The 26,958-nt window shown below is 46.3% G+C and overlaps 10 protein-coding genes across 11 annotated transcripts; 5 read left to right on the top strand and 5 right to left on the bottom strand.

Annotated features, from left to right (window-relative positions):
* Positions 1-2: 2 nt before the first annotated feature.
* LOC9646725 (probable glycosyltransferase At5g25310) lies at positions 3-1,680 on the bottom strand. The gene is made up of 4 exons (XM_002969621.2): positions 1,438-1,680; positions 1,240-1,376; positions 842-1,190; positions 3-789 (listed from the first exon to the last, which is right to left on the bottom strand). Exons 1-4 carry the CDS (start codon positions 1,678-1,680, stop codon positions 127-129), a joined length of 1,392 nt encoding a protein of 463 aa, XP_002969667.2. The 3' UTR covers positions 3-126.
* Positions 1,681-1,903: 223 nt separating this feature from the next.
* Positions 1,904-3,785, bottom strand: LOC9645879 (pinin). The gene is made up of 10 exons (XM_024675026.1): positions 3,621-3,785; positions 3,457-3,561; positions 3,351-3,404; positions 3,216-3,299; positions 3,045-3,161; positions 2,759-2,824; positions 2,618-2,701; positions 2,466-2,566; positions 2,328-2,409; positions 1,904-2,283 (listed from the first exon to the last, which is right to left on the bottom strand). The coding sequence occupies exons 1-10, from the start codon at positions 3,696-3,698 to the stop codon at positions 1,963-1,965; spliced, it is 1,092 nt and encodes a 363-aa protein (XP_024530794.1). The 5' UTR covers positions 3,699-3,785; the 3' UTR covers positions 1,904-1,962.
* An 89-nt stretch (positions 3,786-3,874) lies between these two features.
* Positions 3,875-5,802, top strand: LOC9646724 (acyl-CoA-binding domain-containing protein 1). Its single transcript, XM_024675025.1, has 6 exons — positions 3,875-4,822; positions 4,886-4,988; positions 5,040-5,137; positions 5,217-5,308; positions 5,365-5,462; positions 5,551-5,802. The coding sequence occupies exons 1-6, from the start codon at positions 4,074-4,076 to the stop codon at positions 5,710-5,712; spliced, it is 1,302 nt and encodes a 433-aa protein (XP_024530793.1). The 5' UTR covers positions 3,875-4,073; the 3' UTR covers positions 5,713-5,802.
* A 53-nt stretch (positions 5,803-5,855) lies between these two features.
* Positions 5,856-7,493, bottom strand: LOC9645878 (cytochrome P450 716B1). The gene is made up of 3 exons (XM_024675024.1): positions 6,489-7,493; positions 6,228-6,412; positions 5,856-6,174 (listed from the first exon to the last, which is right to left on the bottom strand). Exons 1-3 carry the CDS (start codon positions 7,447-7,449, stop codon positions 5,875-5,877), a joined length of 1,446 nt encoding a protein of 481 aa, XP_024530792.1. The 5' UTR covers positions 7,450-7,493; the 3' UTR covers positions 5,856-5,874.
* Positions 7,494-8,402: 909 nt separating this feature from the next.
* On the top strand, positions 8,403-10,466 carry LOC9645877 (sugar transport protein 7). Its single transcript, XM_002969866.2, has 4 exons — positions 8,403-8,622; positions 8,737-9,062; positions 9,147-9,773; positions 9,832-10,466. The coding sequence occupies exons 1-4, from the start codon at positions 8,484-8,486 to the stop codon at positions 10,345-10,347; spliced, it is 1,608 nt and encodes a 535-aa protein (XP_002969912.1). The 5' UTR covers positions 8,403-8,483; the 3' UTR covers positions 10,348-10,466.
* Positions 10,467-11,653: 1,187 nt separating this feature from the next.
* Positions 11,654-14,360, top strand: LOC9646723 (probable methyltransferase PMT27). Its single transcript, XM_002969865.2, has 8 exons — positions 11,654-12,469; positions 12,537-12,686; positions 12,756-13,026; positions 13,074-13,184; positions 13,250-13,424; positions 13,480-13,749; positions 13,827-14,021; positions 14,074-14,360. Exons 1-8 carry the CDS (start codon positions 11,840-11,842, stop codon positions 14,279-14,281), a joined length of 2,010 nt encoding a protein of 669 aa, XP_002969911.2. The 5' UTR covers positions 11,654-11,839; the 3' UTR covers positions 14,282-14,360.
* Positions 14,258-16,182, bottom strand: LOC9645740 (uncharacterized protein YMR315W). Its single transcript, XM_024675027.1, has 12 exons — positions 16,036-16,182; positions 15,834-15,974; positions 15,717-15,765; positions 15,620-15,637; positions 15,450-15,556; positions 15,251-15,370; positions 15,143-15,193; positions 15,000-15,088; positions 14,868-14,928; positions 14,736-14,813; positions 14,552-14,662; positions 14,258-14,496 (listed from the first exon to the last, which is right to left on the bottom strand). The coding sequence occupies exons 1-12, from the start codon at positions 16,159-16,161 to the stop codon at positions 14,356-14,358; spliced, it is 1,092 nt and encodes a 363-aa protein (XP_024530795.1). The 5' UTR covers positions 16,162-16,182; the 3' UTR covers positions 14,258-14,355.
* Positions 16,183-18,111: 1,929 nt separating this feature from the next.
* Positions 18,112-20,330, top strand: LOC9646722. The gene is made up of 5 exons (XM_024674911.1): positions 18,112-18,313; positions 18,503-18,682; positions 18,734-19,596; positions 19,648-19,981; positions 20,038-20,330. The coding sequence occupies exons 1-5, from the start codon at positions 18,112-18,114 to the stop codon at positions 20,328-20,330; spliced, it is 1,872 nt and encodes a 623-aa protein (XP_024530679.1).
* A 1,386-nt stretch (positions 20,331-21,716) lies between these two features.
* On the bottom strand, positions 21,717-24,081 carry LOC9645739 (histone-lysine N-methyltransferase ASHR1). Its single transcript, XM_002969617.2, has 14 exons — positions 23,958-24,081; positions 23,750-23,898; positions 23,577-23,702; positions 23,456-23,510; positions 23,269-23,390; positions 23,131-23,219; positions 22,995-23,076; positions 22,840-22,941; positions 22,691-22,781; positions 22,531-22,644; positions 22,370-22,476; positions 22,234-22,303; positions 22,119-22,185; positions 21,717-22,065 (listed from the first exon to the last, which is right to left on the bottom strand). Exons 1-14 carry the CDS (start codon positions 24,064-24,066, stop codon positions 21,894-21,896), a joined length of 1,455 nt encoding a protein of 484 aa, XP_002969663.1. The 5' UTR covers positions 24,067-24,081; the 3' UTR covers positions 21,717-21,893.
* Positions 24,080-26,905, top strand: LOC9645738 (threonylcarbamoyladenosine tRNA methylthiotransferase). 2 transcript variants are annotated; one of them, XM_024675005.1, is made up of 12 exons: positions 24,080-24,262; positions 24,316-24,354; positions 24,412-24,503; positions 24,588-24,837; positions 24,895-25,014; positions 25,089-25,164; positions 25,216-25,424; positions 25,495-25,603; positions 25,663-25,755; positions 25,811-25,971; positions 26,057-26,598; positions 26,661-26,905. In XM_024675005.1, exons 1-11 carry the CDS (start codon positions 24,110-24,112, stop codon positions 26,585-26,587), a joined length of 1,833 nt encoding a protein of 610 aa, XP_024530773.1. In that variant the 5' UTR covers positions 24,080-24,109; the 3' UTR covers positions 26,588-26,598; positions 26,661-26,905. The 2 variants fall into 2 exon arrangements, with proteins under 2 accessions (XP_024530773.1, XP_002969909.2); XM_002969863.2 differs by having other exon boundaries at positions 26,651-26,905.
* Positions 26,906-26,958: the final 53 nt, after the last annotated feature.

The following is a 26,958-nucleotide window of genomic DNA, read 5'->3' as shown; positions in this document are numbered from 1 at the left end:
GTAAGTAGTCACAGTACAAATTTTTTATCCCAATCCTAGAGTTTTGTAAGAAAAGGAGAGAATGAGAGAGATTAAAGAGATTTCAAGAACTTGCCTTGTCAACTCACGCATTGGATCGAAGATCTTCTAAACGTTGTTGAGTTGCTGCGTCCACAGCGAATGGACGATCATGTTGAAGATGTCATACTTCTCGGGGCTGTTCTTCCACACGAAGTGGCGCTTGACGTGCTTGAGCCGTGCCTGCATTTCCTTGTACCTCCGCAGAGGGATCCCCGCCAGGATGGCTTTCAAGTTTGCCACATCCTTCTCCGCCACCGTCACCGAGATGCTGTCCCAGTTGATGACTTCGCTGAAAGGTAGCACGAAGTTGTCCGCCAAGATCACCGGCACGCACTCGTTCACGATCGCTTCCACCAGCCTCGGGCTGTTGACTTCGAATCCGGCGGCGCAGATGCAGTACTTGCTCAGCCTCATGTGTTCGCTGTAAGAGATTCGCTCCGCCACAGACGGTGGAAGAACCTCGTAGATTTTCATCTCCGGATCCTTGTCTTTCCAGTGGGCGAGGAGAACTGGCCGCAGCTTGCCGTGCATTTGGCCCGCGAAGAACGCCAAGTAAGGCCTGTCCATTCCCGAAATGTCTCTGATGATCGGCGAGTGTTTTCCCTGTCGAACTCGTGTCTCCGGCAACGAAACGTCTCTGGATGTGTTGAAGCCTCGAGATGAATCGGCATTGCAGACAACCTTGACGATGTTTCTCTGGCAGTCCTGCTTTTCCAGTGCCATAAGAGCCTAGAGTAGAAACCATAAGTATACAAGATGAAAAGCAAAGAAACAAACTTACCCAGTCGTGGCAAGAGACAAAAAAGTGATCGATCCCGTTTGTGGCGTTCATGTAAGGATACTTCGATGCCAGCCTCCTCAAGTACCCGGCGATGTAGCTCTGGATGTTCTTCATGCTGTGACTGTTCGTGTCATACATGTAGTCCACCATTTGCTTGAGGCTGAAAGGGATAAAGAACATCGTTGCGATCTTTGGTTCGGTCACGGCGAAGGGATTCCCTCGTTCCATGGTAGCGATGAAGAGCCCTTCGGACGCGTAAATTCCAGTCTTGGGGCCTTCGTGCATCAATGGCTTGTAACCGTCCTTGTAGACAAAGATCCTGAATACCCGTTGCATTGCTTCGTAACTCCTGGAGTAAAAAAGATATAAAAAAATCACGTTTGATCGGTAAATCATACCTCTTGAATCGCGAGATGTTACGATACAAGACCCCATCGTCGTGAAGATCGTCGAGCTCATCCTGGAGATGAAGATTCTCGATCGCAATCTTGGCGCGTTTGAGCCGCTCTTGCCTCCCCAGCGACCAAAACCCGCTCTGGCCACCGAAATGTTTCAAGATCGATCGACAATGGAGAGAAAGAGACTAGCACGATTACCTCAAAAATCTCCGATCCCTTGACTGTGAGCAGCCGCCCGTGGCCAGCGCTCGCCGCGATCGATCGATTATCTGGCAGCATTCCCCCCTTGCGGCAATCGGTGTAGCACGGCCTGGCGCCGACGAAGGCGATAATCGTGAAAATGAAAGTGATACAGAACACCAGCAAGGCCCAGATGAAGTGGCGGCGCCATGCCTGGCCCCCAATCCAGCTCCCAAACACGATCGCAGCCTCTGATATCATCCTTTTCCGGTCGCTAACCTGATCGAGCAAGCACACACACGACCTTTGCGTGGATGGGATTATCAAAGATCTTTCCGGAATTCTTTATACCTCGCGGCCGGAGCGCTCACAATCCCATCGTCACACATTAGAACCCTAGCAAAGAGGCGCGGGAGCGCTAAAGATTTAAAATCAGTCCAAAGTGGCCGTACTCCCTCTACTCAATCCCGTACACATACGAATATACTCAAGAATCCGCATCTTTCTATTCTCACAAGTGGGATATACTCTGTTTAAATCTTTTCAGCTAGATTTTCCTTCCGGGAGCGTTGTATCATCTTCCGGCCTATAATCCTCTTCTTCCATCACGTCCGCCACTTCTTCCTCTTGGCCCTGTTCGTCCTGGAGCTCTTCGTTCTCGTTATCGATTTGCTCGCCTAGATTGCCACCGGCGGCTTCTTCTTCCAGCTCTTTGTCACCGCCCTCGAATTGGATCCTCTTCCTGTTTCGAGCAGCCACGACTCTATCAATGTCTGCCTGAGCTTTGGCCAGAAACGTCTCGGTTATTTGCTTCTGGTACTCGTCCAGCTCTTCCCGGCACTTTACCTTCCATTCTTCGAAAGCCTGAGAGGAAACGTCACGTCTACCCGAAACTTTAGATGATATACCTTTCGTTGCTCCTCCAGTTGGTGTTTGTCACGCTCTGTTTGCTTTACTGGAAGATAATGTATTCCTGGTTCTGCTTTTGTCCTGAGATAAAATGAACAGTCAATCGCTCGTTCACTGGCAGAAACGAACGAACTCACTTTAGGAACGAACTAACTTTGCTCTGGTGTGCTGTCCATTGCATGTACAGCAGCTCGATTTGCTTTTCTTCCGCCTTGGCAGAGATTTTAGCTCGAAGCATCTGCATGGAAAAAGGCCTCGCATCAGAGATGCAAAAAACAACGTCCCTTACCAAATCACGTTTTCGCCTTTCCGTTAGGTGCTCCCGCTCCTCTTGTCGCAACTTATCGCTTTCTTCTTGAGCCTTTTGTACAGCCTGCATTCCATACGTACTTTTGTCAATCGGCACCGAAGTAAAAACAAAGACGCTTACTCTTTTGAGAGAGTCCGACCTCCGCATCACTGATTCCGAGTTTGACATCTCTTCCTTTCTGAATTTCTACACAGAAGAACGCAGCAACTAGTTGAGAATCGCTCTCTGAGTGAAAAAAGATAAAAGAACACATTCCTAAGAGAAAGCTTAAATAACAGGCAAGCATGAGACAGGAAACATAACGACAACGTTCTCCGAACTGCAATGAAACCCCAACCTGGACCAGAAACACAACAAAGGACCTAGTAAGCATTCAAGAAAGATAGCCATCCATGCAAAAGTATACCTCTAAAGTTCCCAGAAGAGCGCCAAACATTCTCCTGTTTCGCTTTGCAAGTTTGGGGTCGTCCACTTTCGAAACAGTTTTGGGAACTGGCTCGGTTCTAAATTCTTGCGCCTGCCCCTGAAGAAAAAGAAAGATAGTATGAGAGGATTAGAGAACTATGCCGGTTCTTACTGTAAGAAAGGGCTCTCTTCTTCGTCCACGGGGGGAAGACGTGCCAGTTTCTTTTGTATGAGCTTCGACCGAATCACCATTAACCTTTTGAAAGAAAACCATGAGAAATTTTTTTCTCTTGTAGCACCACCGTACCTTAACAACAGAATGTAGTCTCTTCGTTGGAGGACCTTCCAAATCACCATCAGCCTGAACAGAAAGACAGGCTGAGAACGCGTGACCTAACAGGAATTTCTCGTACCTTTCTGGTTCTTCCTCCTCGACCGCCCCCTCGCCCGCCTACAGCTCTCGAAAATCCACCCCTTCCAAGCCGCCTTCCTCTTGGATTGTTTAGCCTCTCATTTATCTGAGAAATCAAAATCCAGGCGCTCAATCCTGGCGCCAGCGCCGCGACACCGGAATTACCTCTCGATTCTGCCGGTAGAGCTCCGCAATTTCGTGCCGCAGCTCGTCCACCGTCTTGTCCACTGCCGCACTCGCCATACCTTGGAGCTAGGGATTACAAAATTTAGGTCACACCCACGGTACAGTAGCTGAGAGGATTCGATCGGCGCTGGGCTCTTCCCTGTGGTAAATAAGCTTGTTAACTCCCTGCTTTTACCGAGCATCTGCGTGAATCAGTTGATTGGACCCTTCAAATCATGGCAAGGATCTGTGGAAAGCATATACCTTCCCTCGAACAAACTTCACCTAAAAGGGCAGGGGTTAAAGCGCAAAAGGAGGAATTCGATTCAAACGGGGCCTAGGGTTTGGGTTTGCGAGCGAGCGAGTGAAAAGGATCCATTGGCGGAGCGCGCCTCTTCGCGTCTTCCACAGCTCTCCGTGATTCACAGGTTCTAGGATTAGGGTTTTGGAGGTATGTGGAGCTGGGGAGGCATCAGGGAAATGGCGCGCCAGGCCGATTTGCAGGAGCTCGCGCAGACAGTGTTTGTAGCTATCGTCTTCGCGTTTATGCTCTCCAAGCTTCTATCGATGTTTATGGCTATCAGGAGCTCGATGAGGGCCGGGAATATGAGGGTGGAGCGTTTGTCTCCAAGCGAAGAAGCTCAAGAGAGAAAGGAAGAAAGAGGTGCTTCCAGCTCTTCAGATGAGAAGGAAGAGAGCATACATTCTGTGGATTCCGAGGGTGACAGGGCAGACATATCTGGATTGAGCGAAGGCAGGGCGGATTTCTCAGAAGTGAGCGAGGGTGGTGGGCTCGATGAGGCTTCCGGCGCTGGAGTTGGATCGCCAGCGCCGATTATCAAAAAGGACGAGGTCGTAGAACAGGAGGCGATCACAGGACATCAGAGCTTGGCGACAATGGAAGCTGGCTACGAACCATCTACGAGCTCTTCCGTGGAGGCGGAAGCTGGCTCCAACAGATCGATCTCGGCCATGGCGATGGACGAGGATGATGACGGTTCCTCCGATTGGGAGGGCGTGGAGAGCACGGAGTTGGATGAAGCTTTTGGAGCTGCGTCGAGCTTCATAGCAACTCAAGCTGGCGGTTTGAAGGTTTCCAGTGAAACTCAACTCCAACTGTATGGACTCTACAAGGTGGCGACGGAGGGTCCGTGTCATACTGTGCAGCCATCGGCACTGAAGATGACTGCTCGCGCAAAATGGTATGGATCTTCGCAAAAATGTCTCTTTTTTGTTTTTAGCACTGATGGGAGATTGTTTTGAAGGAATGCCTGGCAGAAATTGGGGAATATTAGCCAAGAGGAGGCTATGGAACGATACGTGGAGCTTGTTTCAGAACTAAGTCCGGATTGGGCGAGCAATCAGAAAGTAAGTCTTTGGCTTTTAAGAACTTCAAATGAGCATTATACTTTTTCTCAGAGCAAGGGCAAAGAAGGAACGTCTGGAAGCAAACAAAAGAAAGGTCCTGTTGGGCCTGTCTTTAGCACACTAGCGTACGATGAAAGGAGTGACGACGGGTAAGTCCACTTTGCATATCGCTTCCCCCCGTCGATTAAGAAAGGCGATGGTTTGTTTTAAGTTCGTTTGTCTTTGTAGATCGCTGGATGCCCTACACATTGCTGCTCGGGAAGGCAACGAGCCTGGTCTCTTGGAACTTTTAAGTCAAGGCGTCCCGGTGGACGTCCAAGGTAGGATGGAATTTTTCCTACACGGCGCCTCTTTTAACTTCAGAAGAATTTTCCAGACAGCGATGGCCGCACGGCCCTTCACTGGGCATCTGACCGTGGACACTTGGGACTTGTGGAATTGCTGCTTTCCAGAGGAGCAAAACTTCAAGCCAAGGTACAGATATTTGTATGGAATCTGTCTCTTACGTGGAAAAAATGGTGTTTTTTTTTTTTTTGGCCTTTGTTTCCTTTCTCTTTTTCAGGACAAGGAAGGCCAGACCGCGCTACACTATGCCTGTGTTTGCGAACAGGAGATGGTTGCCAAGTTTTTGATAAGCAAAGGGGCAGACCTTCAAGCTAGAGACGCCGAGGGCTCCACGCCGTTAAATTATCGCCCAGCCAACTGGGACTGGATGAACGAATGAAAGTGTAGCTCAGGGTCAACAAATAGTTATTTCCAGTCTGATGTCAAATAACACAGTGTACATAACGTATGAAATCTGGTTTCATTATTACTATTGTGTTCATCATCTTTATCTTTTTTCTTATGTTATCTTTATAATTTATAGAAAACACAATTTAAAGTTTTAATTTCTTTTAGAGATTCTTACAGGCATTCCATGAACAGGGCGAGGCATTGGATCGATGATCACCTGTTCGTTGGGTTCCAGGAGCTTCCAATCGAACTGGAGAACACAATAGTGCAGGAAGACGAGGATTTCCATCTTTGCAAACTCAGAGCCCGGGCACATCCTTGCGCCTGCCCCAAACGGGAGGAAAGTGTATGGAGCAATTCCATTCCCTCCATCAAAGCGAGATGGATCAAACTTGTTTGGCTCCACGAAAAACTCTGGTTTCCTGTATGAGGTAGCAGTGGTCCAATTGAGCTGTGCAAGATAATTTCAGTGTAAGATCTCCAAAAACTTTGCCAAGAACTTGCCTTCCATCCCTTGGGAACGACATATCCATCAAACTCCAAATCGACGAGAGCCTCGCGGAAGCCACCGCCAACAGGAGGCCTCATCCTCATGGATTCCTGGACCACTTGCCATGTATACTTTAGCTTCCTCAAATCCTCCCACGAAAGCTCTGAAGAACTTCGCGAGCTTCGAACCGCCAAGTTTTCTGCCAAGAACAACAACAACCAATTCATGTCAGCCAAACTGATCGGATCGAGAGGCGCAGGGATTGATACGAAAACCTTGCACAACTTTGTCCATGCAAGAGGGAGAATCCGCCAGGAACTTCAATGTCCAGGTAAGAGCGACGCTCGAAGTATCGTGCCCCGCAAAGAGCAACGAAACAATGTTGTCCTTGATTGCCAAGTCCGTGCTGAACTCTCCATTCTCATCCCTGGTCGTGAGCAATACCTCCAACATATCCTGCTCATGAGATCTAGCACGAAAACTTCCCGCAAGCTCTCGTCTCTTTTCTCGTATGTGGCGATCAAAGCACTGATCGAGCTTCTTCCTCGCAGCTTTGGCTCTGCAAAACTGTGTCCCAGGCAAGTCGATGGGGAGCTGGAAGAGCCCTCGCACCAGCGTATCGAAATCTCTGGCCAGAAACTCCATCTCCTCGTCGCCAATGTCGAGGCCCATGAGCAAGTCGCAAGCCAGAGCGAACGTAAACATCTTCATGAGATTATACACCCGGATCACCTCGTCGCCACCGCTCCAGAACTTCTGGAGATGGTCGTGGACGACCTTGCACACCCGACCCACGAACTTTTGGAGCATCTCTGGCCGGAGAAACGTCATGAGCAGAGCTTTGGATCGCCGGTGCTCGTCACCTCGCAGCGCAATGAGGGAATTCTCTCCCAGAAGAACGCTCACGGACTTTGGATACGAGACACTGACGAGCTTGTTCTCGTTCATGAGGATGAGCCTATTGCCCTCCGGAGCTGGAAGAACCACAGTCTTGGAGCCAAAGAGCGATGTCTTAAACACGGCGCCATACTTTGCAACTCTCTCGTCGTAGAAAGTAGAGCCGGATTGGACAGCGTACCTGAAAGTTTCTCCGATGAGCGGCCATCCCAAGTTTCCCGGAGGAATTTGAAGAGCTTGAGCAGGAGTTTCTTTGCGGGAGGCGACGATGAGATTGAAGATCCAAAAGAGTGGAGCTACGAGAAAGAAGAGCAATGCTACCATAGCCAGCAGGGCCATTATGTGCGGTTCGCCTTTCGTGTCAAGGAAGTATATAGAATATCGCAGAAGCAGTGGACTTGTCAACACTTTTTAAACATTGTCTTATACCTCTCTCTCTCTCTCTCTCTCGGGGGAAAGAATGTTAAATGCTTTTGGCGGCTTGCACAATGCCTGCGGTAAAGTTTGCAAATCTGAAACCAGAATACTATTTCCTGCCTTTTATTTATATGGTTTAGAAACTAACTTAATTATACACTGTTTATAATCTATGCTTTCAAACGCAAGCTTGCTTGACTTGGGCGGTCCGGTCTTTCCAAAACTCTTTCTTTATGTCCAGGTCAATGATGTTGCCATATAATCTGTAGAATTTCTTCAAAATCATACTAATTTTAATTTGGACGACAGAGTATCTTATGTTGTGTTTATCTCATCGTAACAGCTGCGTAGTAAATTCTTGCGTATACGCCAACTCGATCGACACCTGGTTCGACACCTGGAGCTCGTTACCATCCTGCAAAATTTTCAGTGCTCGTGCGCAGACTCGTGAAACTTGCGTGAAATCTTAAATCTTTCGATGGATAAGGCTGGCGACTAGCCGCGTTCGTGTTTTGAAATCCAGCCAGGCAGATCATGGGCGATGGATGTAAAGCTTGCAAAAAAAGAGAGATCAAGCTTTCCATCGCCGCCTCGTTCTCCTCCTTTTTCTCCTCCGACCAGCTTGATATCGATTACGAAACTTCGCCAAACGCTCCATTGCCATACGCTAAGGACTTTAAATAAGCCCAAAAAAATGTAGTTAGAAGGTGGCTGGCTGTTGGCAACCATACAAAATGCAAACGTACAAAGTAATTTGGCTCCACCAGCTGGTGTTTTCGTCTAAAAGTCCACACGCAGCTCCAAAAAATTATAGCGGCTAAAAAAAAGAAAAAAGATTAGTCTCGTCAAAGCTTGCTGATAAGAGAGGAATTTAATGTCTTGAAAGTCTTTGGGAACGCCTTTCTTTTCAGCGAGGACGCTCTTCCTGTTTTTTTGGTGGTTCCTTGAGCGCAGCTATGGCGGGAGGAGCGTTGCTCTCTTCGCAAGGCGGTAGATCTGATCAGTACCAAGGACGAACAACGATCTATGTGGTGCTCGCCTGCGTCGTCGCCGCTAGCGGTGGTCTCATCTTCGGCTATGACATCGGAATCTCCGGTAAGCTCGACTCCTCCAGAGCTCTTCTTCTCTTTCTTCTTGAAACTTAGATCTTGGGGAGAAAATGTCTGGAAACTTTGATCGCTTGGCTGAAATGGAGATGTCTATCTACAGGGGGTGTTACCTCCATGGACGATTTCCTGGAGAAATTCTTCCCCGTGGTCTATCGCAACAAGCAAAAGCCGGTGAGCGGCAATGCTCACTACTGCAAGTATGACAACCAGGGGCTCACCACTTTCACGTCCTCGCTCTACCTGGCGGCGCTCATCGCCTCGTTCGTGGCGGCGTGGGTGACCAAGCGCTATGGACGAAGACCCTCCATCTTGCTCGGTGGTCTCAGCTTTCTAGTCGGGGCCGTGCTCACTGGAGCCGCCGAGAACATCGAGATGCTCATCCTCGGGCGAATCATGCTCGGTATTGGAGTTGGATTTGGAAACCAGGTAAGCTCCATCTTGTCAGCTTAAGATCTTGCCAGAGATCTCTTTTTTATGTTGCAAAAACTTGAATTTATTTTTTTCGTGCAGGCTGTTCCTCTCTATCTCTCCGAGCTCGCGCCCGCCAAGATCCGGGGAGCCATGAACATCATGTTCCAGCTCGCTATAACAATAGGAATCCTCTGCGCCAATCTCATCAACTATGGAACCGCCAAAATCACTCCCTGGGGATGGAGGCTCTCGCTCGCTCTCGCCGGAGTCCCAGCAGTTTTTATGACTCTGGGAGGATTCTTCCTCCCGGACACTCCGAACAGCCTGATTGAGCGCGGGCGCCACGACCGAGGAAGAAAAGTCCTCCAGAAAGTCCGTGGAACCGAGAAGGTGGATGTCGAGTATGAAGATATCGTGGAGGCAAGCCAGAAAGCCAACATGGTGAAGCATCCATACAAGAATCTCTTGATGAGCAAGAACCGGCCGCAGCTCGTCATGTCGATCCTGATCCCCTTCTTCCAGCAGCTGACCGGGATCAACGTGATCATGTTCTACGCGCCGGTGCTGTTCGAGACCATCGGGTTTGGACACGACGCGTCGCTCTACTCGGCCGTGATCACCGGCGCTGTCAACCTCGTCTCCACTTTCATCTCGATCATCACTGTGGATAAGTACGGGCGGAGGCTGCTGCTGCTCGAGGGTGGCGTCCAGATGTTCTTCTCGCAGGTTGGTTATTTTTTATTCCCGCGTGTTTCCTGTGTTTGATCGATCGCTTGGCTTCCAGATCGTGATTGGGATCGTCTTGGGAGTGAAGTTCTCGTCGAGCAGCAACATCCCGAAGGGCTGGGCGGCGTTCGTGGTGGTGCTCATCTGCATCTACGTCTCGGCCTTCGCGTGGTCGTGGGGTCCTCTCGGCTGGCTCATCCCCAGCGAGATCTATCCCCTGGAGACGCGATCGGCCGGGCAGAGCATCACGGTCTCGGTAAACATGCTCTTCACCTTCGTCATCGCGCAGGCCTTCCTCAAGATGCTGTGTACCTTCAAGTTCGGCGTGTTCCTCTTCTTCGCGGGATGGGTGCTCATCATGACCATCTTCGTCTACTTCTTCGTGCCCGAGACCAAGAACGTCCCGATCGAGGAGATGATGCTGGTGTGGAGGAGCCACTGGTTCTGGAAGAGGATCGTCCCCGCCGATGACACCGAGTTCGTCAAGCCCGCCGGCGGCGCCGCCGACCCGGAGGCGCCCGAGAGCCGCCAACACCTCCAAATGGCCGAGAAGAATGGCCCCGCCATGGACTAGTCGCGCCGCCACCCTTGACTTATCTCCCTCGCTGTGAATAGCTTAGTTTTGAATATCGGTCTCTTGTCAATGTTGCTTTCGCGCTCGCAAATCTCGAATAGAAATATCTTGTCCGTTGACATTATAGTAAACGGTCAGTCATGTCATTATAGTCAACGGCTCATTGACAAGTATATTCTCTAGATGCCTCTAGAGTTTTCGTGCTGAAAAAAGAAAAAGAAAAAGAAAAAGCGTACAGTACACCTGTAAGGTACAGTGTATTGTGTGTCTCATGGTCAGTGCGAATCGTAGCTATTTGAGATTTGCTCATTGCCCTGCGCAGCGATATTTCACTTCCTGGCGAAGAAAAGAGGGATAATCTCTATCCAGAGTCGCCGATTTCGCAATGAATAGGTCAAGCCCATCTCCCCTCTGGTTGGTGACTGCCTCTTCCTTCTCTTTGATTTCTTCATGGTTTTCTATGCTCGGGACAGTGACTCCATAGCCACCAGGAACACCATTTGCTTTGCTTTCTGTCTCACTGAGTGTGGTTTGCTTTTTTTTCTCGTTTCTGTGGGCCTCTATAGAAGAGCCGAGAGAGATCATGCTTGTAGTGGGGGTGATTCGGGATTTGATCGCGAGCGCCGTGTGTTTCTCCCTGGCGATGGGGTCGCTCGCGTTTCTGGAAGGCTACATTGCGCTCCAGATCGCGGTGGCGGTGCTGGGATTGCTGCTGATGGTGTACACGCTACTCAGCTTCGCCGCGCTGGATCGCATTCTCCACGATGATGATCACGACGCCCACGTCGAGGGTGGTTTTGATGATGTAGCAGGATCGCTTGATCACCAAGATCACGATCATTCTCCTGGAGAGGAAGCGCTCAAGGTCTTCCTCCAAGAAGAAGAGGAAGAAGAGGAAGAAGAGCAAGGAGAACGAGGAGAAGATCGAGCTGATCACCAGATGAGTGGCTTTGTTCACAAGATGGAGAGGATTGGTGGGCGATCTTTTCCTCCGTCTTCGATCAACGAGGCTTGCACGATCTGCCTGGGAGGATTCGAGGAGAATCCTGGCGGCGGCGGGAAGGAATCGTCGAGGAGAATGTTTCGCGGATGTTCGCACTGCTTTCACTCGCGCTGCATTCGAATGTGGCTCTCCTTGAATGCGTCCTGTCCTCTTTGCCGAAATAGGCCGCGCCAGGGAATATGCTCGTAGACGCAGGAGCATATTCCTCTCTATTAAGGTTTAGTGTACCTACATTAATCATTAAGTGTACTTAACGTTTTTTACTTTTCCAACTTTTCCCCCTTTTCTTACTTTAGCTGAGATTTCGGGTAGATTTTGCGCTGGATTCGTTCCTCTGTCTTTCAGCGATCGATCCATTCCAGGAATCCGAGCGATCTCTCGGATCAATGCGATCCATCAGTCGTGCCGCGCTCGATGATCGGCGTCAGTGACTGTTCCAGGTAGTGATTAGGGTTCTTGCCTAGCTGCTAGATCCGGGAGATTTCTGGGATGGCCAGGCCGAAGCGATTCGCCACGCATTCTCCCAGGCTTGTGATCGGCATTCTCGTGGCTTTTTTCGTGGTGGCCGTGTGGATTTTCCGGGGAAGATCTGGTCTGGTCGAGCAGGATGTGGTAGGATCTGGAGCTGCATTGCGGCAGAGCGATGCCAGAGAAGAGATTGGAGACGAGAATGACAAGATTGGAGGAATGGATGAGAAAGTGGAGAGAAAGGAGCAGGAAAATCAGCTGGCACAAAACGATGAAGATGAAAATGAGGATGGCGAAAGATCTTCCAGTGGTGTGGCAAAGGAAGAGGAAAGATCTTCCAAGGAAAGTGAAGATAACAAGGCACTGGATGATGGAAAGGAGATCGATGGCGACTCTCAGAGTTTGCAAGAGGAGAAAACTTCCTCCAGCCCGAGTGATAGTGATAGTGTATGGAAACTTTGCGCTGGAAACGCTGCGCAAGACTACATTCCCTGCCTAGACAACGAAGAAGCTATCAAGATGCTACCAAGTAGACACCATTACGAGCACCGGGAGAGGCACTGCCCTGTGCACGAAGATCTCGTCAGTTGTCTCGTACCGCTTCCAAAGAACTACAAAAGGCCGCTGCCTTGGCCTCAAAGCCGGGAAGAGGTTGGTTCATTCTTTCTTCTTTTCTGTTCTTGTTGCCATTGAAGTTTTCAGTCCGTGTAGCTTCCAGATATGGTTCGACAACGTCCCCCATCCGGGACTCGTCACGTACAAGAAAGACCAGAGCTGGGTCAAGAAAACTGGAAACCGGCTCACATTTCCTGGGACTGGCACTCAGTTTATTCTTGGAGCCGATCACTACATCGACTACATTCAGAATGTAAGTTGGTCCTTTAGATATCTGGTGAAAAATGTGGATTTTTTTTTCTTTCGCTAACTGAGACCGCAGACGTTGCCGGATATTGAGTGGGGAAAGCACACGCGTGTGGTTCTAGACGTTGGCTGCGGCGTTGCGAGTTTTGGTGGCTACTTGTTTCGCAAGGACGTGTTGACAATGTCTTTTGCACCGAAAGACGAGCACGAAGCACAGGTTCAGCTAGCTCTGGAACGAGGGATTCCTGCCATCTCGGCTGTGATGGGAACGCAGCGGCTGGTTTTTCCAGCCAATGTCTTTGACATGGTTCATTGTGCTCGGTGTAGAGTGCCATGGCATGAAGATGGTAAGTTCGCCTTTTACTTTTAATGGCTTCTAACTAGTACTTGTCAGGAGGAAAGCTGCTTCTCGAAGTTAATCGGGTGCTCAGGCCTGGCGGTTACTTTGTGTGGTCTGCCCCTCCGGTTTACCGTACACAGCCGGATCAAGTTCAGATCTGGAAGAGTATGCCATTTAATGTTTGCCTTGCTGTTCTGTTTGTCACCGAGCAAAGTACTATTCTTTTTCAGATACATCGTCCCTAGCGGCATCAATGTGCTGGAACAATCTAGCAAAAACTACAGACGCTGCCAGTGCTGTGGGCGTTGCAATATTTCAAAAGCCCACCAACAACTTGTGCTACGAGAGAAGAAGAGCGAAACTTCCCCCACTTTGTGAGGAAGAAGATAAGCGTGATGCCGCATGGTAAAAGTTCCAGAAAACTATAGAAGATTTTCGTGTGCTAACAGCAGCATGACAGGTACATTCCTATGAAAAGCTGCATTCACAAGGTGCCTGTCACGGAAGAGGAGCATGGAACGAGCTGGCCTGAGGATTGGCCACAGCGTTTGCTCACGCCTCCAACTTGGCTCACTCGTGTCTCCAAAGGCCTTTATGGCAAGGCTGGTGACGAGGAGTTTAAGTCCGACACTCAGCATTGGAAGAACGTGATGCAAAATTCGTACCTCAAGATGAATTTCGACTGGAAGAACATACGCAACGTTCTGGATATGAAAGCCGCATATGGAGGGTAAGTTTCTTTCTTTTTTTTTCGCTTTTTGCGCTCTCATTCTTACTCTGGCTTTTGTGTGTCACTGTTTCTTCCAGTTTTGCTGCAGCCTTGGCGTCGCAGCCAGTTTGGGTGATGAACGTCGTGCCTATATACGAACCGGACACTCTGCCTGCGATTTTCGATCGGGGCTTGTTTGGAATCTACCACGACTGGTGTGAATCCTTCAGCACATATCCACGAACGTACGATTTGATCCATGCTGATCACTTGCTAACGCGACTTACGAAAAGGTTTGTTCTCCTTTTCCTGCAGTTAACAAGCTTTGATTGTTTTATTTTCCAGGTGCAATACCACAAATACGCTTGTGGAGATGGATAGGATTTTAAGACCAGAAAGCTACGTCATATTTCGCGACAAGGTGGAAAACCTGGGGAAGCTCAAGCCATTGATGGAATCCTTACATTGGAAAGTTCACACCACGCATACCAAAGGCCTGGAGGAGCTACTAGTTCTTCAAAAGCAATGGTGGCGGCCTCAAGCACAAGCGTGAGTGATGATTTTATATTCTAGTGTGATTTTTTCACTCGATCTGTGTACCCTTTGGAAAGAAAAATGAAGAGCATTTCATATCTCCTTCTCGTATCTATCAACGTGGACTGGAAATCCTTTGTTGTTGCTCGATTTGAGCATGGCCTCAATCACAGCAACGTCGTGATAAGCTTCAATAACATTGCTGCGTTTATCAGCATCCTCCGCAGTTTTTCCCTGGTAAAAAACACCAGCTGCAAACTTAGAAAGCTTGAGAAACTTAACCATTTACCTCATAAACAATCTGGGACACGTCTCCTACGAACGCCTTAAGTTCGTTCTCCACTCCAGAAAACGGAAAGAACTTGCTAAGCACGGTTCCTCCCAGAGGATAGAATGTTACCTGCGAAACAAGAGAGTTTGCTCGTGAATTTTGAAACACGCAAGACCCTTGGAAGAAGGAAATGAAAACCAACCAGGTAACCATGACTGCCATCTTTCTGATCACGAACAGCTTCTACAGTTCCTTTGGATCCCAAAACTCGCCAGCTTACCTTTGGGTAGTAAAAAGACCAAGAATCTCAGCATTGCTCTAAAAGAATATTTACCTTTCTCGCTGTGCAAGAGTATGACATAACAAGAACACCAGCACACTCATTCTCGAGCTGCCTGCAAAGAAAAAAAAAAAAAAACAGAGAGAGTGATTCAAGATGAGCGAACTTTAAGAAAAACAGGCGTACAGTAGAGCAGATACGTTGTCCGGGGAAGGCAGCAGTGGATCAACGTGGCGAGCAATCGCTGATACTTGAGTCACTTCACAACCTGTGATCTATATGGGAGAGTTTTAGCAGCCAAAGTTCAAAAGGAAATAGAAAGATGTTACCAGGCGCAGCCCCGCAACAAAATGAACGCCACCGTCGAGAACAAAGCCACCCTGCCAAGTGAAAGTTTGAGCTACTTCTAAAGAAATGAAAGAGGAAAAACTCCATGCCTTGAAACCAACATCTCGTCGCCAGGCACTCGAATAGTATGGGTTGGAGCTGTTCATCGGCAGCTCTACTATGACTTCAAAAGACATCATGTCGCCAATGCTCTTGACTAGCCTCGCAGCCTGAAAAAGAGAAAAAAGAAAAAGGAAAAAATAGGAAAAATTAAAGGACAGAAAGAAGAGAGTAGGAAAGAACTTATACCTCGATCAAACCGGGTTCAAAGCGATAGTTTTCAGCAACAGCCCAAACCGGAGCTTGCGAGCCCATGCCACTGTGATACGATAAAACGTCACGCACATCCGAGAGAGCTGCATGTACAAAGAATAATGGAGTTACGAGTGTTTCTCACAAACAACATTATAATCACGTACTGGGTCCAATGGGCTTCTCTTTGATGTCGATTTCGCATATTTCAATCACGATCAGCGCTAGAAAGAGTAGCAAGAGAGAAAAAAAAAACGCTAGTACCTTGAAGAACATGTTTACCCGACTTGAGAGCTCTCTGGACATACTCCAGCTGTGGAAAAGGCGAGAAGAACAAAAGAGAAGAATGAGGACCAAAGAGATCGAGTAGAGTTTAAAAACCTGGACTTGCGCTGGGAGAACAATCGCAACTGCATGGATGCTACTGTCCTCTAGAATTTGGATCAAGCCGTCCTCTCCCCACTTTGCTACCACATCTGGGAAGAACTTTGCGACTAAAGAGGCAGCGTTCTCGGCAGCGTCCTGTGGATCGATCAAACCAGTGACTTTCCCTAAGGATCGAAGAAAAGTGGAGAAGCTCTACCTTGGATCGGCTCCAAATGGCTTTGAGGATGGGCGCAGTGGAGCTTTGCTTGGAGAGGATAGGGAGGTACTGACTGGTCGTGAAGATCCCAGCGCCGAGGATCGCCACTCCCGGAACGCTACCCATCTGGTACTACTTTGCGGTAACTTTTAGGGAACACCCTTTATAAATAGATTTGTTTCCCTTTTGATTAAAAAGGGTTTGGTTTTGCTTAAGCGAGAGGTCGTAAGTTCGATCCTCACTGTGAGCAGTTTAGAACGACCCGCTTTTGTGAACAGCAGACAATAGACGATCGTCAAGGACGATTCATAATCTTGTTGCCAGGACCTTAGAGACACAGTTGAGTGGAAGGTTGAGCAATTACTATTTAAATTTACCTGTGCACCAGATAAAAAGCCACTAAAATGAAGTATAATTTATGTTCTCTTGATGTGGACATCAAGCTACACTAATGTGAAGTTAAATAATTATATTAAAACTAGGAATTATCTACTTATTTTTTATTAATTTTAATTATAAATTGTAATTTATGTAGTATTTAAAATAATAATATAATAATTACAATAAAACTTACATGTCCAAATAATTTAATATATATATAAGACATAGTAAATCCCATATGGGTTAAAAATGTGTCATGTAGTAGTGTTTTGACTAAAAATTTAAATTTAAAAGGTTGAGAATGAAAATAAACACTTAAGGAAGTGCTCAAGGAATAATCATGAAGAGATTGATAAATGATTTATAAAGTAACTATGGAGATTATGAGTGAGACTTTTTAAATTAGTCAAATGTGTATTTATTTGACTAAAATATAATAAAAAATTAGTTTAAATATGTTATACTTGTTCAACTTTCATTTCAACTATTGCTATATAATACATTTTCAACTTAATTTTGGGACTTATAAATTTATATTTTATAAAGATTTAATAAAAATTAAAGAAGGGATATTAAAAGGCATTTTAAGATTGAATCAATACATAAAAAGAATGATAGTAATAGTGTTTTAATAGATATAGTAAGTGATCACTAAATGAATATGAAATAACTATTGAAAATGTTCCCAACATTAGTTATTACAAGCTAATAAATGAATTTCTCTAACCAAGTCAAGTATGTTTCATTAATAACACTTAGAAATTCAAATTCCATCTTTATACTCTTTTGGTTAAATGCACAAGGGAAAATTAAATTTTCAATTAATTTGGGCAGAGATTGATAAAAGAACTAGTTTTCTACCATCATGGTAGTAAAAATGAATTACTATAATCACGTTGACTATATTATGGTGCAATAATTTGTTGGAGATGTTTGGTTTCCAATAAAAACAAAAGCAACATGTATGAAAGTGTATGGAAAAAGACATGAGATCTTGATAAAGAACAAACCATGCTAATTGTTTCGAAAGGGCTTCACTATGTAAGAGAGGCCAACATTGCTGGAGCCAACGAATTTGGTGCTCTAGGGAAATCACTGGTGATGAAGATTTTTGAGCAACAGGGATTTGATATTCTCCATGACTCAGTGTACAATACTCTACAAACAATTGCTTTAAAGCTGCTTAAGAAGACAAATGCACTTCTTTGGCAGCGTGTAAAAGACTTACAAAAGGCTTACAGTAGCACTCCAACGTAAATGTAGCACAATGCAACAAGGTCAACCACCAGACAAGCCATTACGTCAATTGGGATGGCGGAAAGCACAGGAGCACCAACACTTTACACAGTGGTATTGCACATATGTGTTTGCTCGGGAGTTGACAAGGAACAGTTACACTCAAAGCTGTGCAAGCTACCAGCTGAGATAGCCAGATTATTATATGATTACGGATGGACGGAGAAACAGCTGGTCACCAGCTGCGATTGATGTTGGATGCGAGTTGCTCCAGGCTTCGAGGATTTATTGATGCAGCACATTTAGGTTGGTGCTGATATTCTTCACATTGGACCTCCAGATACGAAGTCGTATTTTTTTTAGCGGCTATTTTGGGGAGATTAACTTGCTCAATACAAACAGGAAGCATATGGAAATAACTTTTAGCCGTGGTTTTTTACAAGATCTGCGATGAAAAAGATGGCCTTCTACCACAACGTTGGGAAAAGCAGATGTCTAGGGGCATCTACTGAACCATTTGGTCACAAAAGTATTCAGGAGGTTTATCGGAATGTTTGTATTTTTACCTACCGGGACGCTGAAATTCTTTTTGTCCATGAAGAATTGGGCGATAAGGAAAAGCTCATGGGAGCATGCAGCTGGGCGCATCAATTCTTCTTAGGTTTGTGCAGTTCAATAATTAGGGTTTGCGGACGATGAAGCGGGTGCGCCAGGAAGGCAAGCTTATTGTTCGTTTCAGATGTAGTAGCTTAGTAGCTCATGGTTTTCACAGAGCATGGCAAGGATATCGAGGAAGGTACGCTTCTTTCCTTTTCCTTTTTCTTTTGAGTCATAGTTTATGATGTTGCAGAGTGTATCGAGTTGAAAGTGAAGGTCGCACTGCTCAGTGCAGAAAAGGAAGACTGGAAGAAGAAGGAGGAGGATTGGAAGCGTAGAGAAAGCGAGCTCAAAGCAGAGAAGGACCTGTTGTTGGAAAGGGAAAGCGAGCTCAGAGCAGGGACGGACCTGTTGTTGCAGAAGTTGCGCAAGTGTAAGTCTGATTTTATTCAACGTCAGGCTTACTAAGTCGTTTATTTGGCAGCTTTTAATCCCGAGGACCCATGGAAACGAATCTTACATTCGTACAGACTGGAAACACTGCCTTCTCGTCAGTCACTTGCCAGGTTCTTGCAGATCGTTCCTGACGGTTTAAGCATACCGCTGGCGCCGTGGACTTTTACTAGGCTGGCAGCCACCGAGTCCGAGTATCGGAGAGCTTTTACTTGTGGAGAACCCGGTTATCACTGCCAGATGATCTCCAGGCAAATCGACTTGCTTTTGGACCTCTATGATAAGCCGGAGAAGATAGACTGGACGGAAAATGCGTGGATATCGCATTGGGACTCCTGGTTTATGGAGACCATCTTCTTTTGCCTGCCTGACGACTGTCCGGTAGTTACAGGCAGGGACACGTCCTACTATACATCTACAGGGACCAAGAGGCCACATAGCGTTTTGTACGTGCTGCCAGAATTGATCGGGGTGTTCAGGGGAGAAGAGAAGAGATGGGCTGGAACACTTCTGGCGGGCATTGAAAAGGCAAAGTCTCCTCTGGTCGAGCTAGAAACCAAGCCGGTGTGGATGTTTTATGGGCTGGAATATATACTGGGGTACGCTGCAGTAGGTCCAGAAGTATTTGTTGTGGCTCTACACGAGGACTCGACTGGAGTCTATAAAATCGGGAAGTCACGCGCCCAACAACTTCTACACTTCAAAAGAGACACTAAGGGCAGCCTTCCAGAGATACTGATATGTCTGTTCAACATTGTTCGCATCATACCAGTGTTGGGCCGGATTTGCAGGGAACTTGGTGTTGAGCGAGACATCGTTGTCTTCGAAAGCCCACGCAAGATGGTTCGACTCAATGGCTTTAAGCCTGTAAAAAAGACGTACGATTCTGAGGAGGTATGTGCGCTCAAGCTCGAATGGCTTACTGAAGTTACATTGTTTTTGTAGGCTTGGAGGAACGTCCAAGAAATCTACGAGGCAATTGGCTTGGTGAATGAGATAGTAATTCCAGAGGCTGGAATCTTACTGGATTCTCAACACGAATATCTGCTACGTGGTGCGAATATAGAAAGACTCATTGGACATCAAGAGCCCGTTCCTGGGAAAAAGAAAGGCTCTCACCTCTTTTATCCTCGGTTGAGCTATGCAGCTAAGCCGAGAAACGGGCCTGAGCTCGTTGAGGCCCTGCTGGACACGATTAAAGCCTTGGAACACCTACATAAGCTTGGATGGATGCACAGGGATGTGAGGTGGCCGAACATTCGTCGGAGCTTTGATACAGGTGGTGGCTGTTGTCTACTGGTGGTCTAATTGCCTTATTTTGTTTGTTCCATGCAGGGACATGGTGGCTTATTGATCTTGATGATGCAGCTATGTCTCCTCAATTGTCAGCTCCAAAGCACCTGGCTGCGGCTAGTCATGCGCCTGAGCTTTCTTTAGGAAGCGGGGAACATGGTAAAGAAGTGGATATATGGTCACTGGGATATTTGATCAGGTCGTGGCAGAGTGAACATTTCATTCGACCTGATTTGGACACCTTGTCGCGAATATTGATGCAGACTGACCCAGCAGCTAGAGGCACTTTAGATGATGCTCGCCGAGAACTTGAAAGGATATACAAAATGATGTGACTATTTTGTGTTTGTGATAATAATTGTTGAATTTTTTAGGCTGTTAGATCCAGCCAATGGTAGTTATTGGATGGGGTAATTGCCAATGCGTTATTTTTTATTTTTTATATTATTATTATTGAGAAAACATTTTATTTGACTTACTATCATGTAAATATTTAACAAAGTTAAACAAAAGTCACTCAAAGTTATTTAGCAACTAAGCTAACTAAATTTTATATTAAGATTAATTTTCAATAGTACCCAACTATAGATAACAAATCATCAAGGAGTTAATTATCATGTCCAAAAGAGGGTGCACATGTTTGCTTTAAATTTACCTTTTCGAGTTATTTTTTAATTGTTTACAATCTACCACATTTTTTTATAAATTTATGCCTTCATGAAAGAGAGTTGAGGGCCATAACTCTCCCAACAGCCTCATTTTTTTGACACCTTACCTCTCAAGTTGAGCCCAATTAGAGAAAATTAAATGTTTAATTCTAAATATGTAGCGCATTTTATCTTTCTCCTCTTAAACCAACTAGAAAAGGGGCAATTGCTTGATGAGAGAGCCCTTAGTGGCTATTTTATCCCCATTTATCCCCCAAGGTTCCAAGGATCCACGGTGATAGTATATCTAAATTTCATCCCATGATCACATGCGCTACAAAATATCCCAAAATCTTTAATCATTTAAAAAAAGTGTGCAATCTTATCTTTCTTTATATATTTATTCTAAATTTACCTTTCAAGTTTTTTTCTTTAATTATTTATAATCCATCACACTTCCCTCAAGTTTATTAAAGGGTGAAATTTTATCTTTCTTTTTATATTTGCTTTAAACTTACCCTTTCAAGTTGTTTTCTTTGATTATTTATAATTTATTATACTTTTCTACAAGTTTATGCACTCATGAAAGGGAGTTAAGAGTTATAACTCTCTTAAGATCTTTACTCTTTTGACACCTTACCCTTAGCCTGAGTAAATTAGACTTGTCGAATGTCAATCAACATATGGTATAGTTGTATAGTATTCAAACCCAAGGATTATTTAACTTTAAATATTTCAAAACCTTTAATCAATTAGAAAAGAGAGTATATTTTTCTTCATCGGGTTTTCCCTTTTATATTTGAACCCATCTTTCAAGTCATTTTCTTTAAACTAAGTAGTTTACAAATAATCACTAGTCACTTACAATCCCTCTCCAATGACAATAGTTTTTGTGACACTTGCCACTTTGAACATTATTTAGCCCTTATTATCTGTAGGCCTAATCTAAAGTCCTTACAATACTAAACACCACTTTTAGATGTTTATATATCTCTTAATGATGAACTTCTCAAGCAATGATTATTTCCTTATACAAAAATGACTTCTAATATCATAACATCAGCAACTTATCCATTAAAAGATATATCAAACTTCCTTATTATCTGAAGTGGCATTAAAACAGAATCACTAGAGCTCAGCTACTTACATTCTCCTGATGGACGTTTCCAGTCCAGTGACTCCATCGTTGGGATCACTTCCAAAAGCCTTCGGGCATAACGCACTTATACCAATGTGTTGAGGAAATCATCGTCAGGATCGTTCCCGAGGTGAAGTAGCATGCAGTGACGAGGCCACCATCTTCGCTTGGTCTAATTCATTGCGCAGCTTTCTTACAAACTCGCCTCTGGAGCCATGAGTGACGCTAAGGATATCGAAAGCTTTTGCGTAAGCTCTCACGGCTTCTGTGACACTGCCAGCGTGCCTGGAAACACACATCACCGATGTTTAGAAATCATACGTCGGCTCGAGATCTACATTTCAAGCTTCCCAAGTGTGTAGTATTGCAGCCCAAGCAATGGATGTTTGCTTCCAGGATATGCCGCTGGAAAAGAGAATTTTAATGCTTATGAAGGATATGAGACTAGCTTACTCTCATAAGCAGGAAGAGTAAGCCGGCAAACATGTAGTGCCAAGTCCCAATCTTCCAGAGAGAGATATACCTTCATCCAATACACAAACAATGAAAAGATTAGGCAGGTCAAGAACAAAGTATGTTTCGATCATACCCTAAGCAGCAGGTCGCGTGTTCTCATCAGTTTCACTGATCGAGGATTCCACAACTCTGTCTGTAACTTCTCTGCCTGTTGAAAGGCCATCCTCGCGCCATGAAGATCTAAATGCGAGAAACAGAAATTATAAAACCAACTTGAAAACGATACAAGCATACCGCCAGCGGCTTGGAGACGGTTAGCCTTCTCAATCATACCCTCTGCTTCGGTTGAAAGTTTGTTCACTTCATTTGGCTCTCGACTAGAACCACACGACATGCATCTCCACGAACCTACAGTACTTTAGAAAGTTAATCCTGGAAATCTCGAAGCACATACCATTGGAGAGACGCATAAAGCTTTCGCAGGCTGGATCCAGACAAGCCACGGCTTCGAGCACGTCGTCTTTGTAAAGGCCAGCTTCGGAGTCCTGGATAAGTCTATCAAGAAAACGCGAGCATAAAAGATGCACGAGCTTGCGGACTTACATCGGTACATCTCGGACACTTGCAATGAAAATAGTATTGGTCAGAAAGAGCTTCTCGACGGGAATTTGTACTCGCTCCCAGTTCAATGTAGCTCACAGTCACCTGTCCAACTCTAATGTTAGTATGAATTGAGCAGAGCATTCAGAAGACCAAACCTCACAACCTCTGCTGATGGTTCCGAGAGCTCTGACGACCGCGTGTTTGCCATCAAACAAGAGCAAAGAATTTGAAGAGCAGCTAAAAAGAGCACAAATGTGAGCATTCAAGTCAGCTAAAATGTGTCAAACGCACCTGTGATTGATTATAGACACCACAGGAAAAAGTCCAATGCCAACAGGACGCAGCTCATCGTCGCAAATCGTATGACCATTGCATGAAATCTGCAGACAAAACCGCATCTTAGTAGCAAAACACTTGAAAGCGACGAACTCTGCAAATATCCTTCGTGATCTCCTTCACATCCTCAGCATATCTGGCATTCAAGATAGTCTTTATCAGGACAGCCATTTGAGCGTACATAACGAGCCTCTCATCTCCAGTCTCGGAAAAATCTGAAGTTAGTCAAGGACGAGCAAAAAGAAGGCAGTGAACGAAACGTAGAAGAAAATCTGGATACGAGTTGGCAAAGCCCGGACAATCTCATAGTTATCCAGAGCAGTAACTGGAAGAACCTGGAACAAAACAAAGCGAACTTGTGACTGCTACTGTGATAAAAAAGAAACGAGAAAAATACGTACACCAGTAGCTTGGAGTTCTCGTTTGACGAGAAGACGAAGCATTAGCAGCAAGGTAGGCCGCTTTTGTTCCGTGCTCAACCGAACCAAAACCTTACATTCTTCCTGATGGATCTTCCATTGCGATCTCTAAGGAATAGAACGTAAAAACTATTCTATCACGTCACACAGAGTACCTGGCAAGTAGGAGAGCAATAAAACACGAATTTGCAAGCCGAGCAGCGCCTCAGCGCTGGAGATTGCTTGAAACATGCATCGCATCTGTTGCCTCTGGAATCGCCGTCGAGCACAGCGACGTAAGGATCTTGCTCCAGCACTGTCTGGCCTGGATAGAAAGAGATCCACGCTTTCACATCACAAATGCCGCAAAATCCTAGCGATTACCCGCATAGAAATCGCGATCCGCGACGAGGCATCGCCCTTTCTCGGCCGCATTGATCACGGTGAGTCCATCGTCCCCGAGGCGCGCTCGCAAATTCTTGTCCTCCTCCATTAGGGTTTAAGGGGGTTTTAGGGTTAGGGCGAATTTGGGCGAGATGGAAGGCGATGTGGGGGACATGGAGGATCTAGTGCTGGGCAATCGCTCGACTCATCACGATCGTCCAGTGATCGAGGTGAAGTTGCGATCTAAGCGGCGAAATCCTTCCTCGGATGAATCAAAGCAAGCGAAACAAATTCCCGGAACGCAGGTATGGTGTCCTCGAATTTTAGCTCGTGTTTGAAAATGTGTGTTTGCGTGTAGACAATTTTCCTGAAAACATTTGGCTGCGCACACAACCAGGTACTGGGCTGCTCCAAAATTCTTTTCTTTTCGCCCTTGAAATGGATTTCTTTTCAGAGTGACAGTGAGTACATGGCCGGGCAACTTCTCGCTTACGGCTATAAGATATCCGAAGATCCTGACGAGGCCGACCTTTGGCTGATCAATACGTAAGTCCGTGAATCTCTCTTTTCTTCGTCTTCTTCTTCCTCTTTTACTTGCGGAGACGATTGTAAAGGACGCTTTTTGTACAGATGCACAGTGAAGGCACCCAGTCAGTCTGCAATGGAAACACTGATACGCAAAGGAAAGGCTCAAACGATTCCCTTGGTGATTGCCGGGTGCGTTCCTCAGGGAAGCAAGGATCTGAAAGACTTGGAAGGCGTGAGCGTTGTAGGAGTGCAGCAAATACAGCGTGTTGTGGAGGTGGTGGAAGAGACTCTCAAAGGTCACGAAGTCAAGCTGCTCAGGCGGAGTACACTTCCATCGCTTGATTTACCCAAGGTTTGCCATGAGGTTTCAGGATAACCCGTAAAGAGGTGGATTTTCCTGCCCATCCAGGTCCGTAAGAACAAGTTTGTGGAGATTATTCCAATCAACGTGGGCTGCCTGGGCTCGTGTACGTATTGCAAGACGAAACACGCACGGGGTCATCTTGGCAGCTATAAGATCGAGGCTCTGGTAAATGCTAGCTTTTCTTTTCTTTCATTCTTGTGTTTTAAACTTTCTATAACTTTTCTTTTTGCGAAGAAAAGGTGAAGAGGCTGCAAGGGGTTGTGTCCGAGGGTGTAACAGAGATTTGGCTAAGTAGCGAGGATACTGGAGCTTATGGTACTTTCTCTATTGGTTTCTAAGGACGAATCTAACTTTGCGTCGGTGCAGGGCGTGATATAGGGAGTGATATTCCAACACTTCTTCGCGCGCTAGTGGCAGAGCTTCCTCGAGATAGAAGCGTGATGCTGCGGATTGGCATGACAAATCCACCATATATACTGCAGCATCTCAAGGAGATTGCTGAAATTCTTCGTCACCCTTGCGTTTATTCGTTCCTTCATGTTCCCGTGCAGTCCGGAAGCGACTCCGTCTTGGAGGTGAGAAGCAATTATTCTTCTTCTGCGTCACAAAGTTTGGCAAGCAAGCATGAATTCATGATGATTGCAGGCAATGAAGCGGGAGTACACTGTTGCCGAATTCAAACAAGTTGCTGATACTCTCATCGAGCTCGTTCCTGACATTCATATTGCGACGGATATAATATGCGGGTTTCCAGGTAAGAAATAATGATCCTCTTCTCGTCACGACTCAAAATACTTGACGCGCCACTGCTAGGAGAGACGTCCGACGAGTTTGACAAGACTATGGAGTTGATAGAACACTACAAGTTCCCGCAAGTTCACATATCTCAGTTTTATCCTCGGCCAGGTGTGACGTTCTAGCGCTTCAATAATTCCCGCAATAATGTATCGACTGATGGCAGGGACTCCAGCGGCTCGAATGAAGCGTGTTCCAACAGCCGAAGTTAAGAAAAGAAGCCGGCTGCTGACGAGCTTGTTTGAATCCTTCACGCCGTATTCGGACATGGAGGGCAAAGTGTACAGAGTATGGGTGACCGATACGGCAGCAGACGGAATCCACCTCGTAAGCTTTCAAAGCTCGGGTTCTTTTTTATAGTTTTGTTTCCTTTGTTGATTCGCTTAGCACTGAAGTGAGCCTTGATTTGCAGGTTGGTCATACTAAAAGCTACGTGCAAGTGCTCCTTCCGTCTCTCCCTGGCCTTCTGGGCTCCAACGTCAACTGCAAGATCACGAGTGTCGGGAGGTGGTCCGTGAAAGCTGAGCCGTATCCATCCTCACTGTGCGATGGTGATCACCACAGCCGTGCTCCTGAAGAAGGCTCGTCCTTCGATCGCGATATCCGAGCTGGCCGTGGCGAGCAAGTTTGTGCGAGCGCTTGTCAAGGGGATTGCGATGCTGTAACAACAACACGAACAGCTCCGTGCTGCGATGACTGTTCGTGCAAATCTCACGCCGGAGATGACCGAGAGGAGGAAGAGTACAGGAGCACGCAAGATAACGGAGGACTAAGACACAGATTTGAGGACAAAAGATCGACCTTGGTTGTCACGGCGGCCGGAAAGTCATCGAGTCGTGCCACCAGACTTTACTCCCTGGATTGGATTCTCATCGCCGGGTTCCTTCTCAGCCTCTGCACGACTTTGTTCGCTCTAAGCCGGCTGGTGAATCTTCTCAAGTGACGTTTCAGCTGGTAAGCGTTTTGTTTTTGCATTCTTTTCTAGTTTCTAAGCCCGCCTAAGCAGTGGTTTCCAGCTAGCAAGTTGCCAAAGGCGGGACGAAGAAAAAAAAAACGAAAGCGAAGAAATAGGAGAAGTGAAAACAGAGCCGTGCGTGTCAAGGATTCCGGGAGTACTTACGCGCCACTTTGTCCCAAAGTTTCTCCGAGTGGAACCTTGAAAAGCATGAGATCATGGACAACACGGAGAGTGAGGGAGACAAATGTGGCATCTTTCCTTCCTTTTTGGCGTCGTCAAGGTAGCTGTTTTTTTGTGATCGCCTCCTCGTTCGCTTGTTTGGATCCGTGGATCCATCTTCCCGTGAAGTTTTTTTA

Source organism: Selaginella moellendorffii, unplaced genomic scaffold (assembly GCF_000143415.4).
Source record: "Selaginella moellendorffii unplaced genomic scaffold, v1.0 SELMOscaffold_13, whole genome shotgun sequence".
Classification (NCBI taxonomy): Eukaryota; Viridiplantae; Streptophyta; class Lycopodiopsida; order Selaginellales; family Selaginellaceae; genus Selaginella; species Selaginella moellendorffii.
The sequence above is the reverse complement of the archived record's forward strand: the minus strand, read 5'-3'. Positions and strand labels throughout refer to the sequence as shown.

Excerpts from the sequence above, each read along its gene's own strand:
- LOC9646722 (XM_024674911.1), top strand. The coding sequence starts at position 18,112 with ATGGCCTTCTACCACAACGTTGGGAAAAGCAGATGTCTAGGGGCATCT. Across the intron at positions 18,314-18,502 it reads GGCGCATCAATTCTTCTTAG|AGTGTATCGAGTTGAAAGTG; the intron begins GTTTGTGCAGTT and ends ATGATGTTGCAG. Across the intron at positions 18,683-18,733 it reads GTTGCAGAAGTTGCGCAAGT|CTTTTAATCCCGAGGACCCA; the intron begins GTAAGTCTGATT and ends TTTATTTGGCAG.
- LOC9645740 (XM_024675027.1), bottom strand. The coding sequence starts at position 16,161 with ATGGGTAGCGTTCCGGGAGTGGCGATCCTCGGCGCTGGGATCTTCACG. Across the intron at positions 15,371-15,449 it reads TTGAACCCGGTTTGATCGAG|GCTGCGAGGCTAGTCAAGAG; the intron begins GTATAAGTTCTT and ends TCTCTTTTTCAG. Across the intron at positions 15,089-15,142 it reads TTGTTGCGGGGCTGCGCCTG|ATCACAGGTTGTGAAGTGAC; the intron begins GTAACATCTTTC and ends TCTCCCATATAG.
- LOC9646723 (XM_002969865.2), top strand. The coding sequence starts at position 11,840 with ATGGCCAGGCCGAAGCGATTCGCCACGCATTCTCCCAGGCTTGTGATC. Across the intron at positions 12,687-12,755 it reads ACATCGACTACATTCAGAAT|ACGTTGCCGGATATTGAGTG; the intron begins GTAAGTTGGTCC and ends CTGAGACCGCAG. Across the intron at positions 13,425-13,479 it reads GATAAGCGTGATGCCGCATG|GTACATTCCTATGAAAAGCT; the intron begins GTAAAAGTTCCA and ends GCAGCATGACAG.
- LOC9645739 (XM_002969617.2), bottom strand. The coding sequence starts at position 24,066 with ATGGAGGAGGACAAGAATTTGCGAGCGCGCCTCGGGGACGATGGACTC. Across the intron at positions 22,942-22,994 it reads CCATCAGCAGAGGTTGTGAG|GTGACTGTGAGCTACATTGA; the intron begins GTTTGGTCTTCT and ends AGAGTTGGACAG. Across the intron at positions 22,304-22,369 it reads CACGCGACCTGCTGCTTAGG|GTATATCTCTCTCTGGAAGA; the intron begins GTATGATCGAAA and ends TATTGGATGAAG.
- LOC9645879 (XM_024675026.1), bottom strand. The coding sequence starts at position 3,698 with ATGGCGAGTGCGGCAGTGGACAAGACGGTGGACGAGCTGCGGCACGAA. Across the intron at positions 2,567-2,617 it reads AAAGGCGAAAACGTGATTTG|ATGCTTCGAGCTAAAATCTC; the intron begins GTAAGGGACGTT and ends TTTTCCATGCAG. Across the intron at positions 2,410-2,465 it reads AAAGTTAGTTCGTTCCTAAA|GACAAAAGCAGAACCAGGAA; the intron begins GTGAGTTCGTTC and ends ATTTTATCTCAG.
- LOC9646725 (XM_002969621.2), bottom strand. The coding sequence starts at position 1,680 with ATGATATCAGAGGCTGCGATCGTGTTTGGGAGCTGGATTGGGGGCCAG. Across the intron at positions 1,377-1,437 it reads AGGGATCGGAGATTTTTGAG|AGCGGGTTTTGGTCGCTGGG; the intron begins GTAATCGTGCTA and ends TTCGGTGGCCAG. Across the intron at positions 790-841 it reads TTGTCTCTTGCCACGACTGG|GCTCTTATGGCACTGGAAAA; the intron begins GTAAGTTTGTTT and ends TTTCTACTCTAG.
- LOC9645738 (XM_024675005.1), top strand. The coding sequence starts at position 24,110 with ATGGAAGGCGATGTGGGGGACATGGAGGATCTAGTGCTGGGCAATCGC. Across the intron at positions 25,015-25,088 it reads GCTATAAGATCGAGGCTCTG|GTGAAGAGGCTGCAAGGGGT; the intron begins GTAAATGCTAGC and ends TGCGAAGAAAAG. Across the intron at positions 25,604-25,662 it reads TATAATATGCGGGTTTCCAG|GAGAGACGTCCGACGAGTTT; the intron begins GTAAGAAATAAT and ends CGCCACTGCTAG.
- LOC9645878 (XM_024675024.1), bottom strand. The coding sequence starts at position 7,449 with ATGGCCCTGCTGGCTATGGTAGCATTGCTCTTCTTTCTCGTAGCTCCA. Across the intron at positions 6,413-6,488 it reads CATGGACAAAGTTGTGCAAG|AAAACTTGGCGGTTCGAAGC; the intron begins GTTTTCGTATCA and ends TGTTCTTGGCAG. Across the intron at positions 6,175-6,227 it reads TCGTTCCCAAGGGATGGAAG|CTCAATTGGACCACTGCTAC; the intron begins GCAAGTTCTTGG and ends TATCTTGCACAG.
- LOC9646724 (XM_024675025.1), top strand. The coding sequence starts at position 4,074 with ATGTGGAGCTGGGGAGGCATCAGGGAAATGGCGCGCCAGGCCGATTTG. Across the intron at positions 4,823-4,885 it reads ATGACTGCTCGCGCAAAATG|GAATGCCTGGCAGAAATTGG; the intron begins GTATGGATCTTC and ends ATTGTTTTGAAG. Across the intron at positions 5,463-5,550 it reads GAGCAAAACTTCAAGCCAAG|GACAAGGAAGGCCAGACCGC; the intron begins GTACAGATATTT and ends TCTCTTTTTCAG.
- LOC9645877 (XM_002969866.2), top strand. The coding sequence starts at position 8,484 with ATGGCGGGAGGAGCGTTGCTCTCTTCGCAAGGCGGTAGATCTGATCAG. Across the intron at positions 9,063-9,146 it reads GAGTTGGATTTGGAAACCAG|GCTGTTCCTCTCTATCTCTC; the intron begins GTAAGCTCCATC and ends TTTTTCGTGCAG. Across the intron at positions 9,774-9,831 it reads TCCAGATGTTCTTCTCGCAG|ATCGTGATTGGGATCGTCTT; the intron begins GTTGGTTATTTT and ends CTTGGCTTCCAG.